The sequence below is a fragment of the Triplophysa rosa genome, linkage group LG7 (assembly GCF_024868665.1).
Source record: "Triplophysa rosa linkage group LG7, Trosa_1v2, whole genome shotgun sequence".
NCBI lineage: Eukaryota > Metazoa > Chordata > Actinopteri > Cypriniformes > Nemacheilidae > Triplophysa > Triplophysa rosa.
In genome coordinates this window covers 21,834,261-21,859,200 of record NC_079896.1, presented here as the reverse complement: position 1 = coordinate 21,859,200, position 24,940 = coordinate 21,834,261, and the positions used below count along the sequence as shown (strand labels likewise).

The 24,940-nt window shown below is 37.5% G+C and overlaps 2 protein-coding genes across 6 annotated transcripts; both read right to left on the bottom strand.

The window, feature by feature from the left end:
* Positions 1–7,887: 7,887 nt before the first annotated feature.
* Positions 7,888–13,553, bottom strand: kynu (kynureninase). Of its 4 annotated transcripts, none has more exons than XM_057338070.1 (14): positions 13,472–13,553; positions 13,200–13,363; positions 12,984–13,104; positions 12,800–12,882; positions 12,585–12,646; positions 12,434–12,505; positions 11,895–11,969; positions 11,672–11,818; positions 11,451–11,549; positions 10,980–11,053; positions 10,839–10,891; positions 10,358–10,443; positions 9,706–9,936; positions 7,888–8,832 (listed from the first exon to the last, which is right to left on the bottom strand). In XM_057338070.1, the coding sequence occupies exons 2-14, from the start codon at positions 13,351–13,353 to the stop codon at positions 8,701–8,703; spliced, it is 1,389 nt and encodes a 462-aa protein (XP_057194053.1). In that variant the 5' UTR covers positions 13,354–13,363; positions 13,472–13,553; the 3' UTR covers positions 7,888–8,700. The 4 variants fall into 4 exon arrangements, with proteins under 4 accessions (XP_057194053.1, XP_057194054.1, XP_057194052.1 ...); XM_057338071.1 differs by having other exon boundaries at positions 13,200–13,338; positions 13,415–13,547; XM_057338069.1 differs by having other exon boundaries at positions 13,200–13,547.
* A 6,777-nt stretch (positions 13,554–20,330) lies between these two features.
* Positions 20,331–24,940, bottom strand: LOC130556263 (polyadenylate-binding protein 1-like). 2 transcript variants are annotated; one of them, XM_057337067.1, is made up of 10 exons: positions 24,339–24,940; positions 24,145–24,260; positions 23,981–24,062; positions 23,798–23,893; positions 23,496–23,717; positions 23,329–23,416; positions 23,112–23,209; positions 22,914–23,001; positions 22,714–22,778; positions 20,331–22,625 (listed from the first exon to the last, which is right to left on the bottom strand). In XM_057337067.1, the coding sequence occupies exons 1-10, from the start codon at positions 24,519–24,521 to the stop codon at positions 22,455–22,457; spliced, it is 1,209 nt and encodes a 402-aa protein (XP_057193050.1). In that variant the 5' UTR covers positions 24,522–24,940; the 3' UTR covers positions 20,331–22,454. The 2 variants fall into 2 exon arrangements, with proteins under 2 accessions (XP_057193050.1, XP_057193051.1); XM_057337068.1 differs by lacking the exon at positions 22,914–23,001 and having other exon boundaries at positions 22,486–22,625.

The following is a 24,940-nucleotide window of genomic DNA, read 5'->3' as shown; positions in this document are numbered from 1 at the left end:
CAAATTTTCCAAAATGTTTGATTACAAAATTAGCCGTTCATGAACTTTGCTGTGAAGTTAGAACTTAAATGTATTGATAACAAGAGGAAAGGTTCACTTTTAGAATTCATCTGAAACCTTTAACACTGCAAATAACACTAAACAATAAAATAAAATACCACACATCTGTCTTTGCTGTTATCAGATGAGCTTTATTGGACTCAACTATTATTGTCCAATCCAGCGGCAGTTATGGCGAGGAAGTTGTGTCACAGAGGGACAGTGAGAAATGAAGACGTGTCAGGATGAGATATTGGGCCAGTCCAGAGCTGAACGCTTGATCTATTGAGTGTGAAGAAAGAGTCCAAACAGGTTTTTTAAAACACAGTTGTAATAGTGTTTACTGGAAATATAAATCCAATATCACCAAACTCTTTCTCTTGCTGTTCCATTACACTCTAGAAAGAGCGGCTCAATATCCAACTTTGAAAAATGTTCTGTATGCAAAAACTTTAATTGTTGATAGTGCTGTTTAAACTGTAGAGATCAGACCGAAATGATCAGATCAGACTGTCAAACGGTTGAGATCAGACTAGGATCAACCATTCAAACTGTTGAGATATGTATGCCAAAAATGTTTATGTTGACAGTGCTGCTTAAACTGTAGAGATCAAACAGAAATGATCAGATCAGACGCTCAAACTGTTGAGATCAGACTGAAATGATCAGATCAGACGCTCAAACTGTTGAGATCAGACTACATGATCAGAGATCAGCCATTCAAACTGTTGAGATCTGTATGCCAAAATGTTTAATGTTGACAGTGCTGCTTAAACTGTTGAGATCAGACTGAAATGATCAGATCAGACGCTCAAACTGTTGAGATCAGACTACATGATCAGAGATCAGCCATTCAAACTGTTGAGATCTGTATGCCAAAATGTTTAATGTTGACAGTGCTGCTTAAACTGTTGAGATCAGACTGAAATGATCAGATCAGACGCTCAAACTGTTGAGATCAGACCATTTCAGATCATTTCAGTCTGATCTCAACAGTTTGAGCGTCTGATCTGATGACTGCATGATCCGAGATCAGCCATTAAAATTTTCAAATTCAATTCAAATTTGTTTATGTTGATAGTGCTGCTTAAACTGTAGAGATCAGACAGAAATGATCAGATCAGACGCTCAAACTGTTAAGATCAGACTGCAATGATCAGAGATCAGCCGCTAAAACTGTTGAGATCAGTCGGAAATTATCAGATCAGACCTTCAAACTGTGGAGATCAGACTGAAATTATCAGATCAGACGCTCAAACTGTTGAGATCAGACTACATGATCAGAGATCAGCGGTTTAAACTGTTGAGATCAGACTGAAATAATGACAGATTAGCCGCTCAAACTGTAGAGATGGGACTGAAATGATCAGTGATCAGCCGCTCAAAACTATTGAGATTAGACTAACATTATCAGAGATCAGCTGTTCGGCTACTGATCTCAAACTAAAATAATCAGATATCAGACACTCAAACTGTTGAGATCAGACTGAAATGATCAGAGATCAGATGCTCAAACTGCTGTGATTAGACTGAAATGATTAGAGATCAACCTATCAAACTTAAGATCAGATTGAAATGATCCGAAATCAGATGCTTAAACTGTTGGGATCAGATTGGAATAATCAAAGATCAGCGACTCAAGCTGCTAAAATCAGACTGAAATAATGTTAAAAATAAACATCATCTGCTGGTTTGTATGAGATTCTTCAGATCAGCAGGTGAAACACACAGTCAGAAACAACATAAGATTTGACAGACTTGATCATCACAAGTTTCATCATCGCCTCCTCTGGTGTTTGGTAAAAAAAGGATCAGCTCTACTTCCTTCACCAAATCTTATTTGCACCTCATTCTTGATCACCCAATAGGTGTTGATATATAAATGTGACATAATGGGTCATGTATCAAGATTGATCATTTCTTAAATAAGAAGGGAGTTTCAAGTTGTTAAAGTTACTTACGTTGATATACAGTGATATAAGATCAAAAGATCATGGAAAATCTGATTCTTTGTGATACAGTATGAGCTCTTTAAAGAGCTTATAACACGTTTTTAATTTTATGCTAAAACAATTCGGCACCTGCTTTGATTGACTCATCATCAACTTTATGGTTTGTGTTTGATTTAGATATTATTTTTCTCTACTTTGGTCATCAGGAAATGTCCTAATGAAACTCTGTCAAATGATGGAACAATAATATAATGTCTGAACAGATCAAATCGACAGTCATTAGCAGATTATTTCAACTCACTTCACTTTGAAATTAGGGACAATTATAAATGCCTGTTTTGTATAAACATGACCCCAATTTTCAGCGCCATCAAAACCTCAAGACCAGTTAAAACCTCCAGGTCACTCGCAATGTACCACACAAACCTCCTGCAGGCAGCCATTCATACCGACTCTATAATATCACCACTATTTGGTTTTATTGTAATGTTACAAGTTTATTGTCATCCCGTGAGTGATTTCATGTTGAATATTTAATACATTCAAATGAGCAACAGCCCAAATATAAAATGTAATATACCATTACAGATTTTTGGCCTTGAGAAATTTCCCCTGTCATTTGATTCCTCCAGAACATCTTAAAATATTGAATGCAATATTAAACACAGTATTCAAAGATGGAAAATTATAGATTTTGTATCCTCGATGTCATAATTAAATAAACGGGGATTATTAAATCATTACACTAGTTTGTCTTGAGTGGATGTTGTATTTTCTTTTTTCCGAACTGAAATGTTTTTATAAATGCTTTTTAATGGAAATATGGTTGAATTGATTTAATTGTTTGATTCTCAATATCACTTTCCATTTTGTTAGATTGATCTAAAATCTGGTATGCATCGGATGAATTGTTTTCTTTTGTAGTATCGGATGGCTTCTTTCACATTCAATTCCTGTTTGTTCAAATTACAGACATTTTAATAAATGTGTAAAAGTACTCTGCTTTCCCTTTCTATAAAATTATAACACAGACATATACATTTTTAAAAGCCGCAGAGTTGAAAAGGTCCTGCAGAGCAGGAATGACAGTAGTACAAATATCTCACTGCTGCGAAGGCCAGAGGCGTTTGAGAAATGACGATCATATGCAGCAGATAACTGCAGACGTTTCCTCAGGGTTAGTTTAACGTAAGCGCGGTCATCCATTGGCCAGACACACGAAACATCGTCGCCGGTTCCCGGGAATCGCCTGAGGCCTCATGCCGTGCTGCTGTGCCCGATACGGTCTCGTTCACTTTCATATGAGCATCTTCGCCCGAATTCTCATTCTGTGTATGTTTACCGGAATGTTTAAGACAAGGTGACAGAGGCAGGCGCAAGAAAAATTCTGCAATTTCCAGAAGAGCTTGGGGTGTTGTGGAGTGGCCCAGTGCCGGACGGGGTGTGGGCAGGGTGGACGTCTCTCCGGAGGAAACAGCGTGAAGGAGGCAGAGATGAACTCTGACAATCTCTGCAGCCCTACAGCGGCCTGCGCTGAACATTACAATATTTATTCTGAAAGCTCTTTTACCGAAGAGAGCGTGGACGAGGAGAGGCACTGCAGGGGGAAGATCTGTCTCCTGCTATTAAACACATTTTAGAAGGCCGGTCACAGATACCTTTGTAATATAGGTCACACACGCAAACAAATTCCCCCCGGCTGCTTTGCAAGCTGATGTGTGATGTCAGAGCGGTTCCGGGGTTACGGATTGGCTGGCAGGCTTCGATGTATGACAGCACTAAAACTGTCTCACAGGATACAGTGAAAAAGTTTATGTGGCCACCTGTACAAGAAGAGAGAGAGAGAGAGAGACAAACCCCAAGACTGACAGACAGACATTATCACCATAAAGGAGGATGCTCATCTACCAGTAGCCAAATGTAGCCTAAATTTATAAAAGCACTCGGACCCGTTGCTCGGACGTTCTGGATAGCTGCTTAAGGCCCATGTCTAAAGATCCCACCCTCATGTGACCCTCAACAAGAGTTTAATTCACGTCTCTCACACGCTGAAGTTGAGCACTGAGGGTCAGAGGTTTGTTCAAATGAGCTCATCAAGCAGTGATGAATAACTAATAACAAACTGTAGCTTTTAAATTAGAAATATTATGAATATAAACAATAACTCTTTGTCATTTCTTATTATTTTAGGGTAGGCCTAACAAAAAAATCAATTAGGAAAAATGGGACTAAATCCAAAATGAAATGTAATTACAGAAAAGTTTTTTTTGTCAACAGGAAAACAATTTAGGGAAACTTTCAGTTGCAAAAACAGATTTACACACTGATTTCTCTCACTCACTCTCTCTCTCACTCGCTTTCTTTCTCTCTCACATACACACAATAACATAACTTATTTATTTGAACTCTAGAACTGAACGAAAAAGACACAAAACTGATGAGCATTCATGAGCAGTACATTATTCTGAGATGTGTCTGTGGGAACATTAATACATTTCTCACAAATATCCTCTGCTGCTTCCTTTGTGCTATATGAAATATTTCAGGTCGGAAATTTAAAGTTCACCTCAAAAAGCGAATCCTTTCATAATTTATTCACCCTCGTGTACTTCCAAACCCGCATGACTTTCTTTCTTCTGCGAAACACAAAAGATATTTTGAAGAACGCTGGTATAACCAAACAACACTGGCCCCCGTTGACTTTCATTGTATGGACAGAAAACCACTGAGACATTTCTCAGAATATCTTCTTTTTGGGTCCCCTACAGGTTTTGATTGACATATGGGTACACTGTAAAAAAAAACGTAATTTTACAGATTTTCTATGTAAAATGTAAAAAAACGAAAAACATTAGGTATTTTGAAAAACGGTCAAAAACTGTAAGATGAAAGAATTGTTTAAGCAAATTTACAAAAAAAACTGGGAAAACTATTTATTATATATCCTTATATTCTGTAATTTTTCAGATTATTTTACGGTATTTTTTTTAGATAAACTATCCTTTTAGCCTAAACAGCAAGTTATAGTTATTAGTTTGATTAAGTTTTAAATAGCGTAAAAAAAAACTGAAACAGCAAGAGCGTCTGGATCAGTGTTGCTTTTACAAATTGCAAAATGGTCGATACAGTTTCTACAGTATATGGTTTTGAGTCAAAAGTCCAATTACACAATTGCGTTTGTATGCTTTTTTTCAAAGGGGGGAACTGTATTAAATTGAAATTGTGTTTTTGTTTAATTCAGATTATATTTTATGTTCAGTTAAATTTGCCTGAAAGTCTTTTAAATGGCAACACAGATCTTTGATGTATGTGATGTCTATGTGATGTGTGTGTGTGCGTTACACAGAAGGGATGAAATACACATCCCTACTGTAACCAACAGATTTTAAAGTAAAGCTGGTTTGATAGTGCTGTTCTGACCCCTGCTGGAAGATTAATGATACAACACAATTTACTGCTTTGAACGTGAGTGTTTATGTAGACGTTTTTAGGTAACTTTGATGTGTGGTGTGTGTGTGCATGGTTAGAGCTCAAGGTCATGGCTGGATTTATTTTCAACATGTCTATCTTTTGATCCGTGTCTCAGAATGACAAGGTAAAACACACACGCGCGTCAGCAGTATGGACATGAATTCAGCATGACAAGCACTTCAGGAAAGACAGACCTGAGCTCACACAAACACAGATGGACACCAACACAGTAAATCCCTTGATCAAACACAGCCGACACATGTGGCAGGAAATAAACAGAGAATAAACCCCCACACACACACACCTTCTGCTCAGCGGGCATTTGATCGGTTGCTGTTTCCTGCGATCCGGTCTGCCTGAAGTCGCTCCGAGCAAAACCAGGACCAGGACGGATAAAAATAGTTCGAGATCTTTCTGTGTTTGTCAACAATTCATCAGGCTGCCAGACACCTGCACATCACATGACCATCACATGGGCGGCAGTCACACTCACACCACAGGCCACTAGAGAAAATCAGATAGCTCAAGTTTCAAAAATGGCAACAATACACCAAATTTTTAGATAAAAATAGTAAAAAATAACAACATAGACACAGATTGCTGGATGTTGTTGAGCAGACATGTGGCCTCAAACTGCAGGTCACTCTGCTTGAACGATTAAACAACAACAGTAATCCATGAACCCCCGACCGCCCCGCCGATCCATCTCCTGCCCTGACCGCCCTGCCTCCTCGGCCCGTGAGCGCCGGCTTTTAATTACCCACAGTCCTGTGCGACTGAACAACACATCAACTGTGGCAACTGAACTCTCTCTCGGGTCAGCGCGGCCCACCCTCATCATTAATTACTTGTTCTCTTCAAATCCAATCGCTATTTTCCTGTCTCCGTCTGGTGACTCTTGACGGGCCGCACCGACCCCAAACACAAACACACACACGCACACACACGCACGCACACACACACACACACACACACACACAATGTCATGTGTGTAATTAGCTGGGAAGTAACATATGAAACATTAAACACGCTTAGTGGCCGCCACAAGCCAAACATTTCATTGATTCTCAATTATTCATTTCTTTGAATATTTAGATGTTGTTCAAATGGATATCAGTTCACATGATAACAAGCTTTAACTGTCTGATCTGGGAGACATCACCGCACATTAAACCATTGTTTCATATCTGAAATGCTTTCTTCATTTCTCTCGCTCTCTTTCTTCGCAATACAGCCGCAGAAAAAATAAGAGACTGTTTCAAAATTATTTCCAGTTTTCTAAGTTTACGATTAGGTGTTTGGGTAAAATTATAATTTTTGTTTCATTCTGTGAACTACTAACAATATTTCTACCAAATTTCAAATGAAAATATTGCTTCTATTTGTATTTATTTGCAGAAAATGAGAACTGGAGAAACAGGTGAAAATAACAGATGCTCTGTATTTATTCAGACCTCAAATACAGCAAAGAAAATAAGTTCATATTCGCTTTTAAGAATACAACAGTAATATTTGTACATGTATTTAGGAAAAGTTCAAAAATTATTTTTATGTGATAACCTTGATTTTTATCACAGTTTTCATGTGTCTTTCACATTGCTGTTGGATGACTTTATGTCACTCCTGAGGTTTGATTTTGTTGGAATTCAGCAGACACTGGACTGGAATGACCACAATACATCTAGAAATGCTGATTGAATGAAAATTTGGAATGGTCTCCTATTTTGTTCTCGGCTGTAGAGTACATCAAACAGTTTTGATTTTCATACAGCTTTTGATTTGTTTGAGTTTTTCAGACTCTAACCTATTAAAAACCAGACAGACAATGTTTGTCTGTGTTTATTTCAATGACAGTCTCTGTGTTGATGCTGTTTTTTATGTTTGAAAAGATCAAGAGTTATGTCAAAGGCTGCAGGCACAGCATGAAGGACCATCGCATTCCAGAAAATCTGGCATCCTGCACGAATCGATCCAGACACCCACATGATGACCTCTGACCTGAGCTGCTCATCTCTGAACTTACTCTGAGACTCTGGATCACAGCCAGAAATATTACAAGCTTTTTACAGTACAGTCTTTCATCGTGTTTATCAGTCCGAGCACACAATGCAAGACATTTTTACACTATAGTTGTATGTGGTGTCTGTGTGTTCTGTTGTTGTGTGTTTGTCACGGTGACAGTTTATAAAATACTGTTAAATTAGAAAGAGGGCATCCTACGTCTCTAAAAATAGACAATGACCAGGCTGAGCTAAAGTAATAGTTCACCCAAAAATAACAATTCTGTCATCGTTTGAAATCTTAACACCTCAAAGCAAGTAACACTTAGGGGTGTAATAATGGTAGTTTATGGTGTTACATAGCAAACATGTTTTATATTATTTATATTTATCATATAAAATTGCCTAAGAGTGATTTATCTTCATTGTTAGCAAAAAAATGATTACATTTTGACCAAATTTATATAAAATAAGTTACATAAACATTGTGCTGACATGTAATATATACTGTAGTAGGCACTGTTAAAACAAAATATTATTTTATTTTATGGCCCATTTGGTGTGTTTTACATCCCCCATCATTTTTCTTCAAGGGCCAATGTGTCCAGGTTCTTACAGGGCAAGATAGGAATAAAAGTCAGTTCACCCAAAAATGAAAATGCTGTCATTTACATTTATGATACCACAATATTGTTACACGCTATAAAATGATCCTTTAACAAACACTGTAAATGAATCAATGTCTTGTTGTTTTTTAAACAGTTTTGAGGTTAAGATGCGTCCCTGCTTAACAATTTCATCAGGTTCATCCATTTACCATCTGCATATTGATATGCCAACAATGTGTAACAATGGAAAAGACATCAGTCAAAGCGACTCACTCCGTCAGTGGAGCACATGTCAGAAACTCTCTTCTAATTGGATAAGAACAACTCAGGAAAATGATGTGTGCAACTCTACAACAAACACATGAGTCACCAGATCATCACAAGAAAGTTAACAACCTCAATGTCACCAATGTGCTCTTATTAGTCTTTCTTTATATTCAAATGATCTCCTGCAATCCTCATCATACGCACAATTTCTCTATTAAAAGACACAAAATAGAAAGTGAATTGAAGATGAATCTTTACTGGCCATTTTTAAACACTGATTCACACAACTACTGATTCAACTGATCGCTGATTATCCGAACACTTTAATATCCTGTCAAAGGGGTCCAGAAGTTGAATCAGCGCTCAGCTTCGCTGGAGTTTATTACAGTTGCTCAGAGCTGATCCCAGAACAGTAATAAAGCGATACACATCAGTGAAGGTGTTGTACAGAGGGACAGGAGCGACCCGCAGCACGTTTGGCTCTCTCATATCACACTGAAACACCAGATAAACATGTGTCATTGATGTCATTGGTGATGCGTCATTTTTCAGAATACTGTTTAAAGTTTGAAGTCAATAGAAAACATTATTCACAATCAATTTTATATCTGTACGCTACTATTCAAAGGTTTAGGGTCACTTGACTGAAACGTTATTCATGATCTTAAATAGCTCTCGATCTAAATGCATGGCTATATTTAGAAGATGCTAAAAGTTGGCTAACAGTTTTGTTTATATTTTCCATAGTTTTTTAGTTGTTTGTGTTGTTTTAGTTTAGTTTTTTATTTATCATAGTATTTGTGCTGTTTTCATGTGTTCACTGTTATTGTAAATAATATCCCAAAGTGCACTAAAATACACTTAAATGCATTTAAAGCGCTCTATTTACAAACACTAATTTTGTACTTAATATACACAAATTTTAGCTTTCAGTATTTTTTAATATGCTGCTTTTTTAAGACACCCCGAATAGAAGTACTAAATTGTTTATTTTTTGTATATTAAGTACAAACTTTATGTGTAAAAATACAGCACTTTAAGTACACTTATGGCAGTGTAAATGAGGTGTATTTTTTATCTGGAATGAAAAACATACATGAAAAATAAGTCACCCAAAATTGTTCTGTAATGTGACGCCTTACTAAACAAAAGCATACATTAGACACATTGAGCGCTTTGACCCCTTGTTGCCCTTTAATTCGATCAGCTCTGTCTAACTTCCACAGTGGTTTTTAATGCACTGTAAGTCTCCATATATCCTCCACTATTTTCCTGTGTGTTTTCTGTACAGACACTCTCAGCCATTACTCATGTTTCATGAGGTCTGTTACTGTGATATAGAGTGTATCGGATTGATTTGTAACATACCGCAACTCCTCTCTTCTCCAGCTCTTTAAACACGTGTCTGATGGGCAGTGAGAAGCAGATGGACAGCTGACAGCCTCTCTCCTGCGGCTCTGACGGACTGATGATCTCAATGTAGGCCTTGTCTGGGTTTGACTCATCTTTGCTGTAGTAATGTTTGAGGAGGTACTCCAGATAGCCTGTCAGAAGCACAGACTTCGTCCTCAAGTCCTTCATGCTCGTCTTGTTAAAAATCTGGACACAAGAATAGTTCATTATATAGAAAATTTCATTGAATTAATATCATTCTTACATTGCAAAAAATACTCATTTTGTCCATTTCTAAATAAATGTCTTCAAGCGCAATTACAGTGGTGGTCTCATACACAACTATTACAAAAGATCAACATATTCCCAGATGCTTAAAATGACAACACCATACAGGTGGGTGAAACTCTTTAACAACTATTACTAAACATAAAAACTGTCATTTATTGCCCAGGTAACATCATACAGTATTAAGAATTAAGTGGATGTTGAACTGGGATATTTTTGTGAATTCAATTATTATTATATTTGATTATTATATTTCTATACAAACAAAGCTTGATTTTCAGAATTCCCCTTATTTTTCTTTATAAGAAATTGTATAAGATTATTTTTTATGCCGTCTCACCTCTAAACTGGCCTGTAGGGGGCACACTAATAAGATTGGCTGATTTGACAGACGAAATCCATTAACACCAGACTGGAGCTTCAATTCTGCCGGAATATACACACTTATTATCATGGGTCAGGTAAACACTTCTTAAAGCTCACAATTTAATTTTTTTAGGTGTAGTTATACACTGTAGATTATATTTGGACTAAATCTAGCAAATTAAAACACGTCTAAACACGTCATTTACAACTGTACAGACTGTAACTAAGTCTGTGTCCAGAAGATGGCAGCAGTAAGCAGGTTGTAACCTCAGGTCCTTTTCATGTAGTCTCCACCATTTATCCCCTTATATCTTGCCAAACCCTTTTCTAAAACCTTTCATATTTTAGGCGTTAAGAACTATTACTGATATATGTTTTTTCTGACACTGAGTTGAATTGTTGAATTGTTCACTATAAGGTGTGCAGTGACTTATATCAAAACAGAAATCAAATACCATTGTTCATCAAGAATCTGGTTTTCAGTTCATGTCCCCACCAGCCCACCAGCCTGAGAAGACAAACACACTTCATGAGAGTTTTTACTGGCTGTATTTCAGGAGAAAGTGTTTGCTGGAGATGATCAGTATGATACTCACGCTGGTCTGACTGTGTCCATGTGCTTCTCATGTATAAAAGCGCCTGCCAAACCCCCTGCCCCTGAATTCACGTACTGAACAAAACACACATTAGTTACCACTGAGAAATACTGTTAGAAGCATACTGTATATTTCTGCAGTTCCTCTTTTCTACCCTCTGCCTGAAACACTCTTTAAAGGGATAGTACACCAAAAAATAAATACATTTTTTATTCTTCCTCATGTGGCTCAAAACCTGTATAAGACTTTCTTCTGGAAGACAAAAGAAGATATTTGGAGAAATGTCTCAGTGGTTTTGTGTCCATACAATGGAAGTCGATTGTGTTTTTCTTACGGTTACCAATTCTACAGAACAAAGAAAGTCACTATTTCTTTAATGCCCCCTTCTAAGACAAGATGTCTGCACTATATTACACAATATATTGTATTACACACAACTATATTACAAGCACATACTGTAGATACGTTTACCTTATAGGAGCACCAGCAGGCAAAATCCACGTTCCAGTCATGAAGTCGCAGCTCTACGTTTCCTACAGCGTGAGCACAATCAAATCCCACCAAGCATCCCTGAACGCACACACTGTTATTACTGTAAATGTGAACTTGTGCTTTCTGATTACATTATGAAACAGGATTTATTCCTGTAAATTTGTATCATATGAAGCCCATGTTTACAGTATGTAAATCACCTTAGCATGTCCTGCTTTTGTAATGGCCTCCATGTCGAAAAACTGACCGGTGTAATACTGAACGGCACTGAACATGACCAGAGCCACGCTGTCCCCCTCCCGCTCGATAACAGACAGGATATCCTCCGTTCTTAGGATCTCTTCACCCTGAGATGAACAATCAGAGTGTTGTCAGCTGTGATGTCATAACGATCGGTGACGAAACAGGAAGCCATGTCATTACCTGTCTGGGTTTCATAAGCAGCATGCTGTCATCAGGACTGAACCCTCGCAGACGAATCTGAGATCCCACGGCATACTGTGACATTCACAGAAAAACACATTTTTCAGGGCCTTCAATTAGTTTTTTTATACTCGTCACTGACGCTCATTCATTTCTGCTAATATCTGCAAAATATTAATACTGCAATTATACTTCTTATGTAGCTTTTATACCGGTGTAAAATGAGGTGAACACAAAATAATGTTATCTATCATTTAGGGGGACTCATATTTGTGTGTGTGACTGGTTATTTTGACAAGCTGAAGTTAAAACTAAACTTGAAAAAATAAAATGAAGCTTGTTCCTCATGGCCAATTTAAATGTGAACTGGACCTGACCTCAGAAAACTGCTTTCATACAAAAACCAAATAAACGAAACTCTTTGAACGTGCCTTAGACACACTGTTCTTCAGCAAATGTCTTGTCTTTGAGCAACAAACAAGCACTGTATTACTTTGAAGTTAGGGATACAGTGTATAGTGCAAATTGGTTTGACATACGTGGTCCGATGGAAAGGCACGGTCCTCCAGAAGAATTTTGTGCCGTTTTGGAGTCGGTTTATAGAAAGAAAGCTGCAAAAATCGTATTTACAAATATTATGTATGATGAAAATAATAACATCAGGTAGTCTGTAGATTAAGCCTTTTTTACCATTAGAAGATGTAAATTGACGGTCAATCCATTCATCAAAGCCACTTCCTCTTGTTTAGCACCTATTTAAAGATTAAAATGCACATTTTAAAAGCTTCGTTTTGCTTCATGTTTCAATTATGAAAGCATTTATATATTATTGGGTATGTGATAAAAAAAACAGTCTGTTGACACCTGACAGCATTATTCATTTAAAAAAAAAAATTCTTAATTACCCACAACATTTGCCATCAGACCCTCTAAGTCGTTTTCAGCCCAGGCCCAAGGCCGTGAACCGTCCGTGTGACCATGAACACCCCTGGAAACAATAAATATTGAGACAGTCAGGAATGCTTTGTGTAGGGCCTGGTTAATGTAAACTGCACTAGCAGTGTAATCTCAAAGTGAAAGATGACTCACGTTTTGGCCCATTTTTCTAATTCCTCATCAATATATTTTTTAGCACTTTTTGGCTGTAAACCCAAAGAATTGCCCACGAAATAAACACAATCTTCAGAACCATCCACCAGTGACAACTCCGCTGAAAGTCATCATTCAAAATGAGAAGACGCTTTCGATTCACCAATCTCAGTTTAATTTATTAAATCTCAGTTTGATATTGTACTGTTGACTCACATGATGGCAGGTCAGATATTTTAGGAATGAGAAACTCCTGTCGCAGGTGTCCGATCTCATCATGTTGGTCTAGATATTCTGCCGCCCTGCGTGACGTGGGGCTACAGCCAAGCTCCTGTGAGATCCGCATGACCGTCTCCTGTGGACTCTCCATACTGAATGTTCTACAACACAGATCAAACCTGTTTCAAATCAAAGTAATTTATAATCCATACCATATGAATGTAGACACTCGGACACACTGAAACTCATCTGTTTCAAAGGGTCAGTACTTTGCTCTTTAACCCTGTTTACACACGTCAAACCCGGGCTAATCATTTCTTGACTGTGTTCCAGAGAGAAAGCGCTTTCAAGACACACACAGCATAAATGCACAGAGGAAACACAAACTTCCTCTAAACACATTTACAGCAAATGAAATGTGATCATTCAGATGATCATGTGATCACAGTCTCATTCTGCAGGGAGTCACTTCTCCTATCAGAGAAAACCACAAGCCAAAGAAGTCGTTGGCTAAAGGAAATTTTAAACATTTATTAAAGCTGTCAGCAAATCTAATCATATATTTCTTGTCCATTACCATGCAGGTTTATCAAAGGTTTTGTAAAGTTTTAGCTACTTTACAATTAACCAACTAACAAACAGTTAACCAAGTGCTAACTTGCTAAGCTAGCATACACCAAACCTTTCTAAAATTTCATGTATAACTTGTACATCATAAATCGGTTTTATTTAGATCCAAGTCCAAGTCTGCTTTATTGTCAATTCTGCCACATGTACAGTACATACATATGGAGGATTGAAATTGCGTTACTCTCAGACCCATGGTGCATACAAATAACACAGAATAAAAATATATATATATTAAATACAGATAAATACAGATTATACATATATGTCAAATACAACTATTACAAGCAGGGATATTTAAACAATATATATCTCTATGTTGTTCATCTTTCCCTAGCTTCCCATTTCTAAACATTTGTAAGTCGCATGCAAAAAACAATGAATGAATGTTTTTTGCATGTACGGTTATGATGTAATTTTAAGTTATATATTATATTAAATTATATTATATTTTTTATTGTTTCATAACATAATATATTAGATATATTTGATTAAAGTATATTATTTTAAATTTAGAACACGTTCACATTACAGAGAAATGTGTTCACCAGACTTGTTGCAGCTTCTGAATTTGGAACAGACCAAACAATTTAAAACTGCAGGATCACACTCCTTTAGGACCACATTAAGTAGAATTTCAAAAGAGATTAAATTCTGAACGGCAGAAACAGCAATGAAACCGCAATATAAAGGTAGAACATTTTAGAAGTCACTGTGATTTTTGTATGTTCTGTTCAAATAAACCTCAAGTATATAACATTGCACATATATGGAGGACCAATAGTGTCGTTTAGAAGTAAAATTAAGAATCGTTTAACCAATTTAACACAAAAAAAAAACACAAAAATGTAAATGAATAAATCACTTTTTGAATAGAAAAATTAATAGGTTTTTTTAAATGGTTTATTTAATTTGTGTTTTAAAATGTAGTTTAATTGAACAATAAAACACTACATTTAAAAAATCATTTTAAATGTATAAATAAATAGATAAAACAAATAAACAGTTTTAAATTCATGTTTTAAAATATAGAAAAATAAAACAATGAAAATACATTCATAAAATATTTGCACATTTTAAATCGCTTTTTTAAAAAAGCATTTGCCGAATGCTTTTCTCTCTCTATTTGCCAATACACCTATTTCGCAAGCTGTGTCTCGTTTCGTAAGGCTGCGTCCTTGTGTCCTCCAGAAGTATCGTCCTCCAGAGGTATCATCCTCTAAAGGATGTGGTAAACGGAGGATTCTAAATTTAGAATTAAACGAGACATCCTTAGGCCCTGTCCCAAATGGCGCACTTGCGGTCTCGTGGACTTAAATTGCGCGTTCTCGCCAAGTCTACGAGTCCGTAGGGTGTCCCATTTGTCTTTTTAGCGCTCAGAAGTCTGCTTGCGAGCGCCTCCTTTGTGCCCTCGATGCGGTCTTCAGCGAAGCCGAAGCTTGACACAGACTCCACTGAAGTCCCCTACCCAATGTTTTGATAAAATTCAAAATTAATTTATTAATTAGTTACTTATTCATATTATTGCTTATTTATTTTCTATTAAGCCAGCTATTCAAGAATAAAAACTTTTAATGCAGTGCATTTTCTTACTTAAGGTAATAAGCCATGTTTTGTTGTAGATCTATATCTAGTTGTATCTGGGCTCTGTAAAGCTGAACAACACAGCTTCTGTATTATAGAGAAATATTAAATAACAACATATATGCATATTAAGAAGTGTATACAGAAGAATAGTGTATACAAATAAATACATATACATAAGCAGTTGCATTTACGTCATGACAAATGAATGCATTACAAACATAAGTATCTATTGTATAATGCTCGGGTGGTATCAACATATGAAATACAGAACAATAAAAACCGGCAGCTCCTGTCCCAAATAACTACAATGGGACAACAAGTGTGGTCGACTACACGAGGTGCTGCGCAGACTGATCAGTGTATGACAACAAAGTACCACGAGAGAGATTAGAAAGCACAGCTTGCTCTTTCCGGTGTGATGACCTCAAGTCTGTCCCAAAATGCACTCCCATGTAACTTTGTGGACTCGTGCCTAGTGCCCTATAGGTTGATGTGGTAGAAGTCGATCTTGAAGTTCAAAAAATCTCTCAGACAAAGAAGGTTCAGGTGTCAAGGAGTTAACTTTATTTGATCAGGCCAAACAAAGTGAGATGTCCCAAGTCATCTGAAAACCAAGTGTTTTCCAGCCTACAGTTATAGTGAAACTTAGGAAAGGAGGTGCTTTCCTAAACCAATCAGGTAAATTCCCTTTATCTTTTATTTTTTATTATCCAATCAGTCTTGTCTGCCACTATTGTTTTCTAGGCAACAAGGTTTGTATCTAATGGTGGAATGTCGGCCTTCACTTGGTTTTTAAAAATAAGTTTTCCTGTTGGTACCAGTTTTCAGGCCACAAAGTGAACAACATGTTCGACCTTCTGAACTTTATCTAGGTCAGGCCTCAAACAGGCCTCAACGACATCACTGGATTTTATATTGCTGAAATATGTTCTATACTTAGTTAAAATGATTAAAAATATACTTATAGTTCAAACAACACTCAATCATTGCTTAAGCATGCTGATTATATCATTAAATCATTAAATCATCTTCATATATTCACTTGTATAACAGTTATTGGTCTGATTATTAACACATCTATGGTAATATCATTCCTATGAATACTTCTTATAACTGGGGTGTACACAGAGCCCAAAAGTGCAAAGTGCAAATACAACATCAACACAATGATCAGAATTATGCACAATAAGGTCTGCACTTCCTGACGTCACCAAGTGTGGACTCAGAGGAGGTCCACAAGAACGGAGTGTGCCATTTGGGACAGGGCCTTAGTAGGACATACTGGCATAAAAGGAAACAGGAAGTACCACATTGCTATGACAACACGTTGCACTCGCACACCTGTCAAATTAATTAAAATGACTTCTAAATGATTTAAGAGGTAAAAAGTTGGTTACTTTCTACCCTAAACAATGCCAAAAGAGTTAAACAAATATACAATTTTTGCCTTACTGTTTCAAAACGTTTAAAAATCACTAAACACTTGTAAACCTATTTACTACATATGCCTGCTAAGATAAAAAAACGTGACACAAATTGTAAACTGTTAATATTTAAACACCACATATTTGATTGAATGTACAGCTGTTGCAGTTTATTCAAATAACAGAGGATACAGCTCATGTGTCCTCGAATTCCTGTCAAAGAAGGACGCATTTGAAGGGTGCCTCCGGAGAGTCCTACCTGATTTTATGAAACGAGACAGCCTTGATGACGTAGCAGGCTTCAAATGAGACCTCTGGAGGACGCAGCCTTACGAAATGAGACAGCCACAAGTAGGGAAAACCTTTTTCTGCTTAATGCTCTAGCTTCGATCACTTCACAGAACAGACACTAGAACAGGCGCGGGTACACTTGGCTTTCTGGGTACGGCTCGCACACAAACGCGTCCGCCCTGAACACATCTTTATATTCTCTTAAACTTGAATTATATAAATGCAGATATTTTCGAATCTCCTCACACAAACGCTCGTCGAATTCGTTCTCCATTGCACTCAAACTCTTTGTTGTAGTGTTTTGGCTCCTCCGCTTCGGCGTGTTGCTTTTGTGTCGGTCTTCTTCTATGGGATCAGAAATGTTGTAATATTCTGAATAAATAAACTATGATCCGCAAATAAATATAGAGAGTTTCACAAACATTTTTTAAATCCACATACGCTCAAAAAGCGAACCATAAATATATGTTAGACGTTCCACAAAAAGAAATGGAATTCACAAAAAAATACAATGAGATTTGCAAATAAAAAATATTTACAAATTTATTTTAATGGCATTTATTTGTGGATTTGTGGATCAGTGCACGCATTTGTGGATCAGTGCACACATTTGTGGATTCCAAGGGTTGTTATTCTCAGATAACAACCGCTCGAAACTAATAACACCCAGTAACCGGATGATGCAAATCATTTTGACAGGTGCAGTTTAATATTACACAAAATTAAATATAAATATGTCTTTTAATCACATATGACATTATATTTTCAAATAATTAAACCAACTTGAATGTTCGTGACATTTGAACGTCGTTTCTTACCTTAAAGCCGAAAGTAAACGGCTTTTCCTCGCGGAAGGTCTGCATTCAGTAAAAATGATCTAATAAAACATTTCAAATTCACATTTCATGTCCAGTTTTTTCTCATGTGGCAAGTAGTCGTGTAATAAGTGGGATAATATACAAGCAGCCAGCTGTTATCGCGAAATAAGCCCCTTCAGTCTGATACAAGACCCTGTACATTAACTGGATGCCTGTACATTATCCCTTACTTATTACACAGCTCGTTCGAATGCTTGATTCTGATTGGCCAGTCGGGACATTTGCATGTTCGTTATTCCTCTATAACAACCTCTCAAAATAAATAACACACGGTAACCCGGATGCAGCAAATCATTTTGACAGGTTTTTTTGACTAATTAAATATAAATTTATCTTTTAATAACATATATGACATTATTTTTACAAATGATTAAACCAAATTTCCTGTTCATGACATCTGAACGTTGTTTCTACCTTAAAAGCTGCCACCGCTATATAATAATAATGAATGGCTATGGTAGGACGGGAAAAAGATTTTTCCTACTTCCGGTCACTGTCGCCATAATGTGAAAAGGCAAATTGCTTTTCTGTCCCAAATGGCGCACTCCAGTCTTGTGGACCTCCTCCGAGTCCACACTTGGTGACATCAGGAAGTGCACTATAGGCACAAGTCCACAAGGGTACATGGGAGTGCATTTTGGGACAGACTTAAGGTCATCACGCCAGAAAGAGCGAGCAGTGCTTTCTAATCACTCTTGCGGTACTTTGTTGTCATACGCTGATCAGTCTGCTCAGAGCCACGTGAAGTCAACCACACTTGTTGTCCCATTGTTGTTATTTGGGACAAGATCGATCTTCATTAAAGTCAGTCAGTCAACGGCGACAAACCCATCAGAACTGTGATGACAAAGGGAGTCGCTGGCATTGGAAAAACAGTGTCTGTGCAGAAGTTCATTATGGACTGGGCTGAAGAGAAAGAAAATCAGGATGTCCACCTCATATTTCCACTTCCTTTTAGAAAGATGAATTTGATGATGAATAGAACACTCAGTCTTTTAGATCTTCTTCATCTTTTCTATTCAGATACGAAAGAAAAGAAAATATCCAGTGGTGAATATAAAGTGTTGTTCATCTTTGATGGCTTGGATGAGTGTCGTGTCTCTGGATTTTCACAGATGCGTGAGGTTGTGTGAAGCAAGTAAATCAGACTCCATGGACGTGATGTTGACAAACCTCATCGCGGGGAATCTGCTTCCATCTGCTCTCATCTGGATCACCTTCAGACCAGCAGCAGCGAATCTCATCCCCTCTGAGTGTGTTGATCGAGTCACTGAGGTAAGAGGATTTGGTGACCCACAGAAGGAGGAATACTTCACAAAGAGAATCAGTGATGAGAGTCTGGCTAATACAGTCATAAGACACCTGAAGTCATCCAGGAGCCTCTACATCATGTGTCACATTCCAGTGTTCTGCTGGATTTCAGCCACTGTTCTAGAGAGAATGATGAGTGAAGCAAAGACCAGAAAGATACCCACAACTCGCAATCAAATGTACACACACTTCCTGATCATTCAGACAAACATCAGAAGGACTATGAGGAGAATGTAAGAGATGAAGACATGATCTTTAGACTTGTCCAATTTTCCATAAGAAAGACCTGATAGAGTGCAGCATTGATGCTGCAGAAGCTTGCGGGATTGTGCACTCAGATCTTCAGAGAGGAGTCGGGCTTGTATAAGGAGAAAGTTTACTGCTTTGTTCATCTGAGCATCCAGGAACATCAAGCAGCTCTTTATGCTCACTTCTCCTTCACAAACAATAACACAAACGTGTTTGGTCCTAAGCCAGCTTGGTTCTCTAAAATTTTTGGCACAGTGAAACATTAAAAACAGGTTGTACGTGAGTTGCATCAGAGAGCTGTAGAAGCTTTACAGAGTCAGAATGGACATCTGAATCTGTTCCTGCGTTTTCTTCTGGGTCTCTCACAGGAGTCCAATCAGACTCTCTTACAGGATCTACTGACACTGATGAGAAGATGCTCCTACAAGAAAGATGAGACTGCTGAGTACATTAAACAGAAGATCAACGAGAATCCGTCTACAGAGAAATCCATTAATCTGATTCACTGTCTGAATGAACTGGCGGTCATTAGGTGGTACTTGGAACAACTAATTTAATTAAAGGTGGTACCTCATCTGAAAAGTTTGAGAACCACTGATCTAGGAGATTCAGGAGAGAAGCTGCTCTCTGCTGGCTTGGAGAATCCTCACTGTAAACTGATGTCACTCAGGTCAGATTGTATAAATCTCTCCATACCGTCTTTGATTTATCCTTCCTTTATATATAGTGAATCAGAATGAATAAAAACGAAGACAAATACATTTCAGCTAAATAAAGATTATATTAATAAGATATCAGATTCATAAGTCATAAATTTCAGTAAATACAGTATAATACAATATAAGTCGCTTAAAAGAGTCTGCCAAATGCATAAATGTAAATGTTTACATTGTACTGTCCTTACAATGTGTAGCTTTACAAAGTTAGACAGCGAGCTGACATCAGGCATTGAACTCAAATAAATGTCTCAAGGTGTGCTTTTCTTGATTTTAATTTAAAGGAGGTTTCATAATTTCCATTATAACATTTTTAATACAAAACAAAAAATTGAGAAAAATCAGAACAGAACAGAAAAATCAGTAGATAAACCAAAAAATGATAAACACAATGGCATGTAACTTGTCAGTAAAAGAACGAGACACTTCTATTTACAATATAACACTTTGGTTTAATAATTTTGAAAATGATCTAAATTATGCTATTTGCAGACAAATAGTGTCTCAGGCAAACGTAAATATAGAAAACTAGATGCAAGCAACACAATTACCACCATGAGTCTTTGACTACTTCCTGCTTGCACTGAACAAAAATTGTGAACACCCACAAGGTGGCAGTAAAATGCCCAAAGAATTATTTAAAAATAACATATTTCATATGTCGCAATTACATCATTTTAAACCAAATGCCAAAAATCATTAACTTTAGAATTTATAAGATATTAATAAGGAAAACCAACAGCAACACAAAAATTAACAGGAGTGAAGAATGAACACTGGATAACAAAACATTCAAAAACATAATTTACTTTAAAGTAAAATCCAGATATCTTTCATTTATTTGTTTCTACTACGCTGATATACTATAGCATATCATTCATCTTTATTCGTTTTGTTAATAAAAGTTGTATATCTAAGATAAGCGAGATTGTCATGGTACTATTTTGTTGTATTTTTGCTAAGAATAATAACTAAACATTTTAGATATTTTTTATTTTAATATATAAATATAAATATATATATATATATATATTTATATATTAAAATAAAAAATATCTAAAATGTGTTGTTGTTTTTTTTGTATTAATATAATACAAACACAGAAAGTGAGTCTATTTACTTGTGCTAAACATAGAGTGTGTTACTATGACTGAGTGATGTATGTTGGTGTGTGCAGGCAAGTCAAGCAGAGTTGGATGTGTAAATAATATTAAATTGTACTGCAGGTAATTTGTATATGTTTTAGTTTTTTTTTTTAAGTGATTGTGTTGTGCTGGTACAGTTTACAAGTATTACCATGCTTTAGTAACAATATATACACTAAAATATGCAATATGCAGATGCACTACAGCTTCCCCTAGTGTCTTCTATAGAGATGTGCAATAATTGCGATGATCTGAAACCATTGCGATGAGGTCAAACAATCGCGATGAGACGATTATTTAATAATCGTGACAGCCCTATGTATGAACTATAAATAAAGCTGTTTAAAGCCAAAAGACACTCGCTGTTACATTGTTGCTTTAATAATGTTATTGCATACAAACTCATTTCCAATTAACATTCAAGGTATCATACAAAATCCTACTACACATACGCAAGCTTGGCTCTTAAAATTCATGTTTGCCTTTTTACATTAATGCATTGGTTTGCTTTTTATCCAAAGTGACTTCAGGTTGCATTTAAGTTGTAGATTTTATCAACATGTGTTCCCTGAGAATCAAATTCCTGACCTTTGCACTACTAACAAAACTGAGTTACAGGAACATTTTATGAGCAATGTAAAGTGTTCAAGATGGTAAATAAATTCATAAAAAGTAAAGTGATGTGTTTGCTGATAAAATACTTTTCTATCTATATTGTTTACAAAAGCAGCTTTTAAAGCCCAGATCAATAAAAAATCTAAGCTTAGAAAACTTCAGACTCAAATTCATTCTTACGCTATTTTTATTTACATATGTACAATTATTTACAATGAACAGCTTTGACATATTCATCATGGCTTCGTGATTGACTTGTTCTGCGCGAGCGTTCTGCCATAGATCCATTTGTCTGGAAAAACACAAACATGAGCGGTTACACACTAAAACAAGCACAAACTTTATATTTAACGCAACGTTACAACTTTATCTGCTAAAGCACAACCTCACAGCATAGATTCATGCATTGCTATATTTTAACAGCAGAATTCCAACACTTACAACGTCTGCGTGTTGTCTGTGCATTCATGATGCTCCAGCTGGTGGGGCAGCTCCGGCTTTTGGACGTCAAACATCTATTTAATGTCATCCAGAACCAGCGCCCCCACATGGATGGTGACTGAGGTGAAGACTCACCCAGCTGTTACAGTAAAGAGAAAGATGTTTGAGCACTTGTTTAATTCAACTCAAACTATGAATGATCCAAAGTTTCATGAAGAGATTTCTACCTGTTGAGCTTCTGTTTTGACAGGAGGTGTTGCACCATCAGGCAGAATTTTAGGAATCTGAGATACTGCAGGAAACAAGAGAAAAGACCGTAGTATGAAGCAATAAAAGCTCTCTACGAGTGTTTGTTTGTCTTGGACATATTTAGTCTAAAGTGATAATCCAAGAGAAACATTACGAAAGTCAACATGACTCTACTCACACTGAGTGATAACTTCAGTATCATCACCGGGTGCAGGCAGGGCGAGCAGTCGCATGGGACGCCACACATCCAACTCCGCTTGACTTGCCTGCACACACCAACATGCGTCACTCTATTATTTGAATACTATTCCTAACTTGTGTTCTGTGATCTTGTCATTCAGGATGTGGAAGTGAGATCAGATGCATGAGAACTGACCCAGTATTCCAGAAGCACCTGAGAGACCAGCAGGCGCGGAGGCTGAGTATAAACAGCATCCAGCAGGACGACAGGCATCAGTGGGCGGAGACTCTCACCTGTAGACAGGCAAAGATGTACATCCTCTATAAATACTTTGGAGTGAATAATAATGTGAATACGAAGGGCTGATGAAGCATCATTTACAGAATGAGAAAGATATAAAGAGGCTACTGACTCTGAGAGAGGATGCCCGCTGCTGTCTGTCGACTGATGGGCTGGAGCGCCAGCTTGTTTGCAGGGTGAACGTCAAGGCGTTTTTGAACCTGTCAAATGCATGAAATGAAGTTCAGCTAATTACATGAATTGTTATTGGATTTCAATCGTAATAGTGGCTCATCTCACTTGAGGAACAACAGAGGTGAACTGCCCAGCAGGAAGTGATTCACTGCTGCTGTCCTGCTTCTCAGACTGGGTCTTCCGCTCATTGTGGTGAGACAGAGAGACCCGCAACGCCCTGCCGGCAACCATACGCCCGTTCATGACCGACGCAGCAGTAGTCACATCTTCGAGGGTGGAGAAGCTGACAAATCCAAACCCTCTGCTGCGTCCGGCCTCCATCATCAACTGAACGGAGAGAAGCACTCGTTGAAGTCTTTCACTTTAATTGTTATTGACTAATCACAATAAGACAATAAGCATCATACCTTGGCACTGATGATGCTTCCAAAGGGTGAGAACGCTCTGTACAGCTGCTGCTCACTGAAGCTATAGGGCAGATTACACACGTACAGACTCACCCCCTGTTTAACAGACAAGATCCAGTCGGTTACACAAGAACATTTCAACATTCACTAAAGATTTGTTAAGTAATAAAACGCTTTGGATACCGGGTAGTGCCTCTCATTGTCCTGGGCCATGACCTTCGGCTCAACGTGACGCTCCTCAAAGGTTTTAAAGTGGCCAATGGACCTTTAAAACACAAACCAAATGAGCTCGACTCTATACGATTAGACGAGACAAAGTACAAGATGTACAACTGAGATCCACTTACACTAGCTGGTCGTCCAACAACATGCCATCAAGAGCTTTGATGGCCTTCTCTGCCGCTTCAAAGGTGGCAAAGTGGACGAATCCATAACCTTTGGATCCATTTGCATCACAGACCACCTTGACAAACCAAGATGAATTCAGACATCAACACATGATCTACCTTATATACGAAAACAATCAAACTGCAGATGTTACCTTGCAGGACAGGATCTTCCCAAAAAGAGAGAAGCTGTCATGAAGGCTGGCACCATCGATGCTGCTGGCCAGACCCTTGATGAAGAAGTTCCCGACCCCAGTCGTCCTCAGAGTGGAATCACGCTGGGAGAACATGATTCGCATGGGTCTGCCCAGAAGATCCTGACACATCAGGGCGTCCATGGCACTCTCAGCTGAAAGACAGAGTTGATAAGAGACAAGACGTAGCAAATTTATTTATATGGCACACTTCATATAGCTTAATTTAAAGATGATTTACAGGGAAAAGAAACATCAGAGAGAAAAAGACACAGGACTGTAAATTACAAATTCAAAATGTTTATTAGCAAGACGTTAAGGTGAAGAATGGAGAGATAACTTACCAATGGCGAGGTTAACAAAGTTAACATAACCATACCGCAGGGATCGCCAAGTCACCCTGTCTCTGCAGACCCGCACGGACTGGATCGGACCGAACGGGCTGAACGTCTGATGGAGGAAGAACTCGGACACTTCTGGATGAAGATCCCCCACGAACAACGAGGCGATCTGATCCCTCGGTACGCCAGCTGCACAAGAGTTTCCTCCGATGAACGATGTCA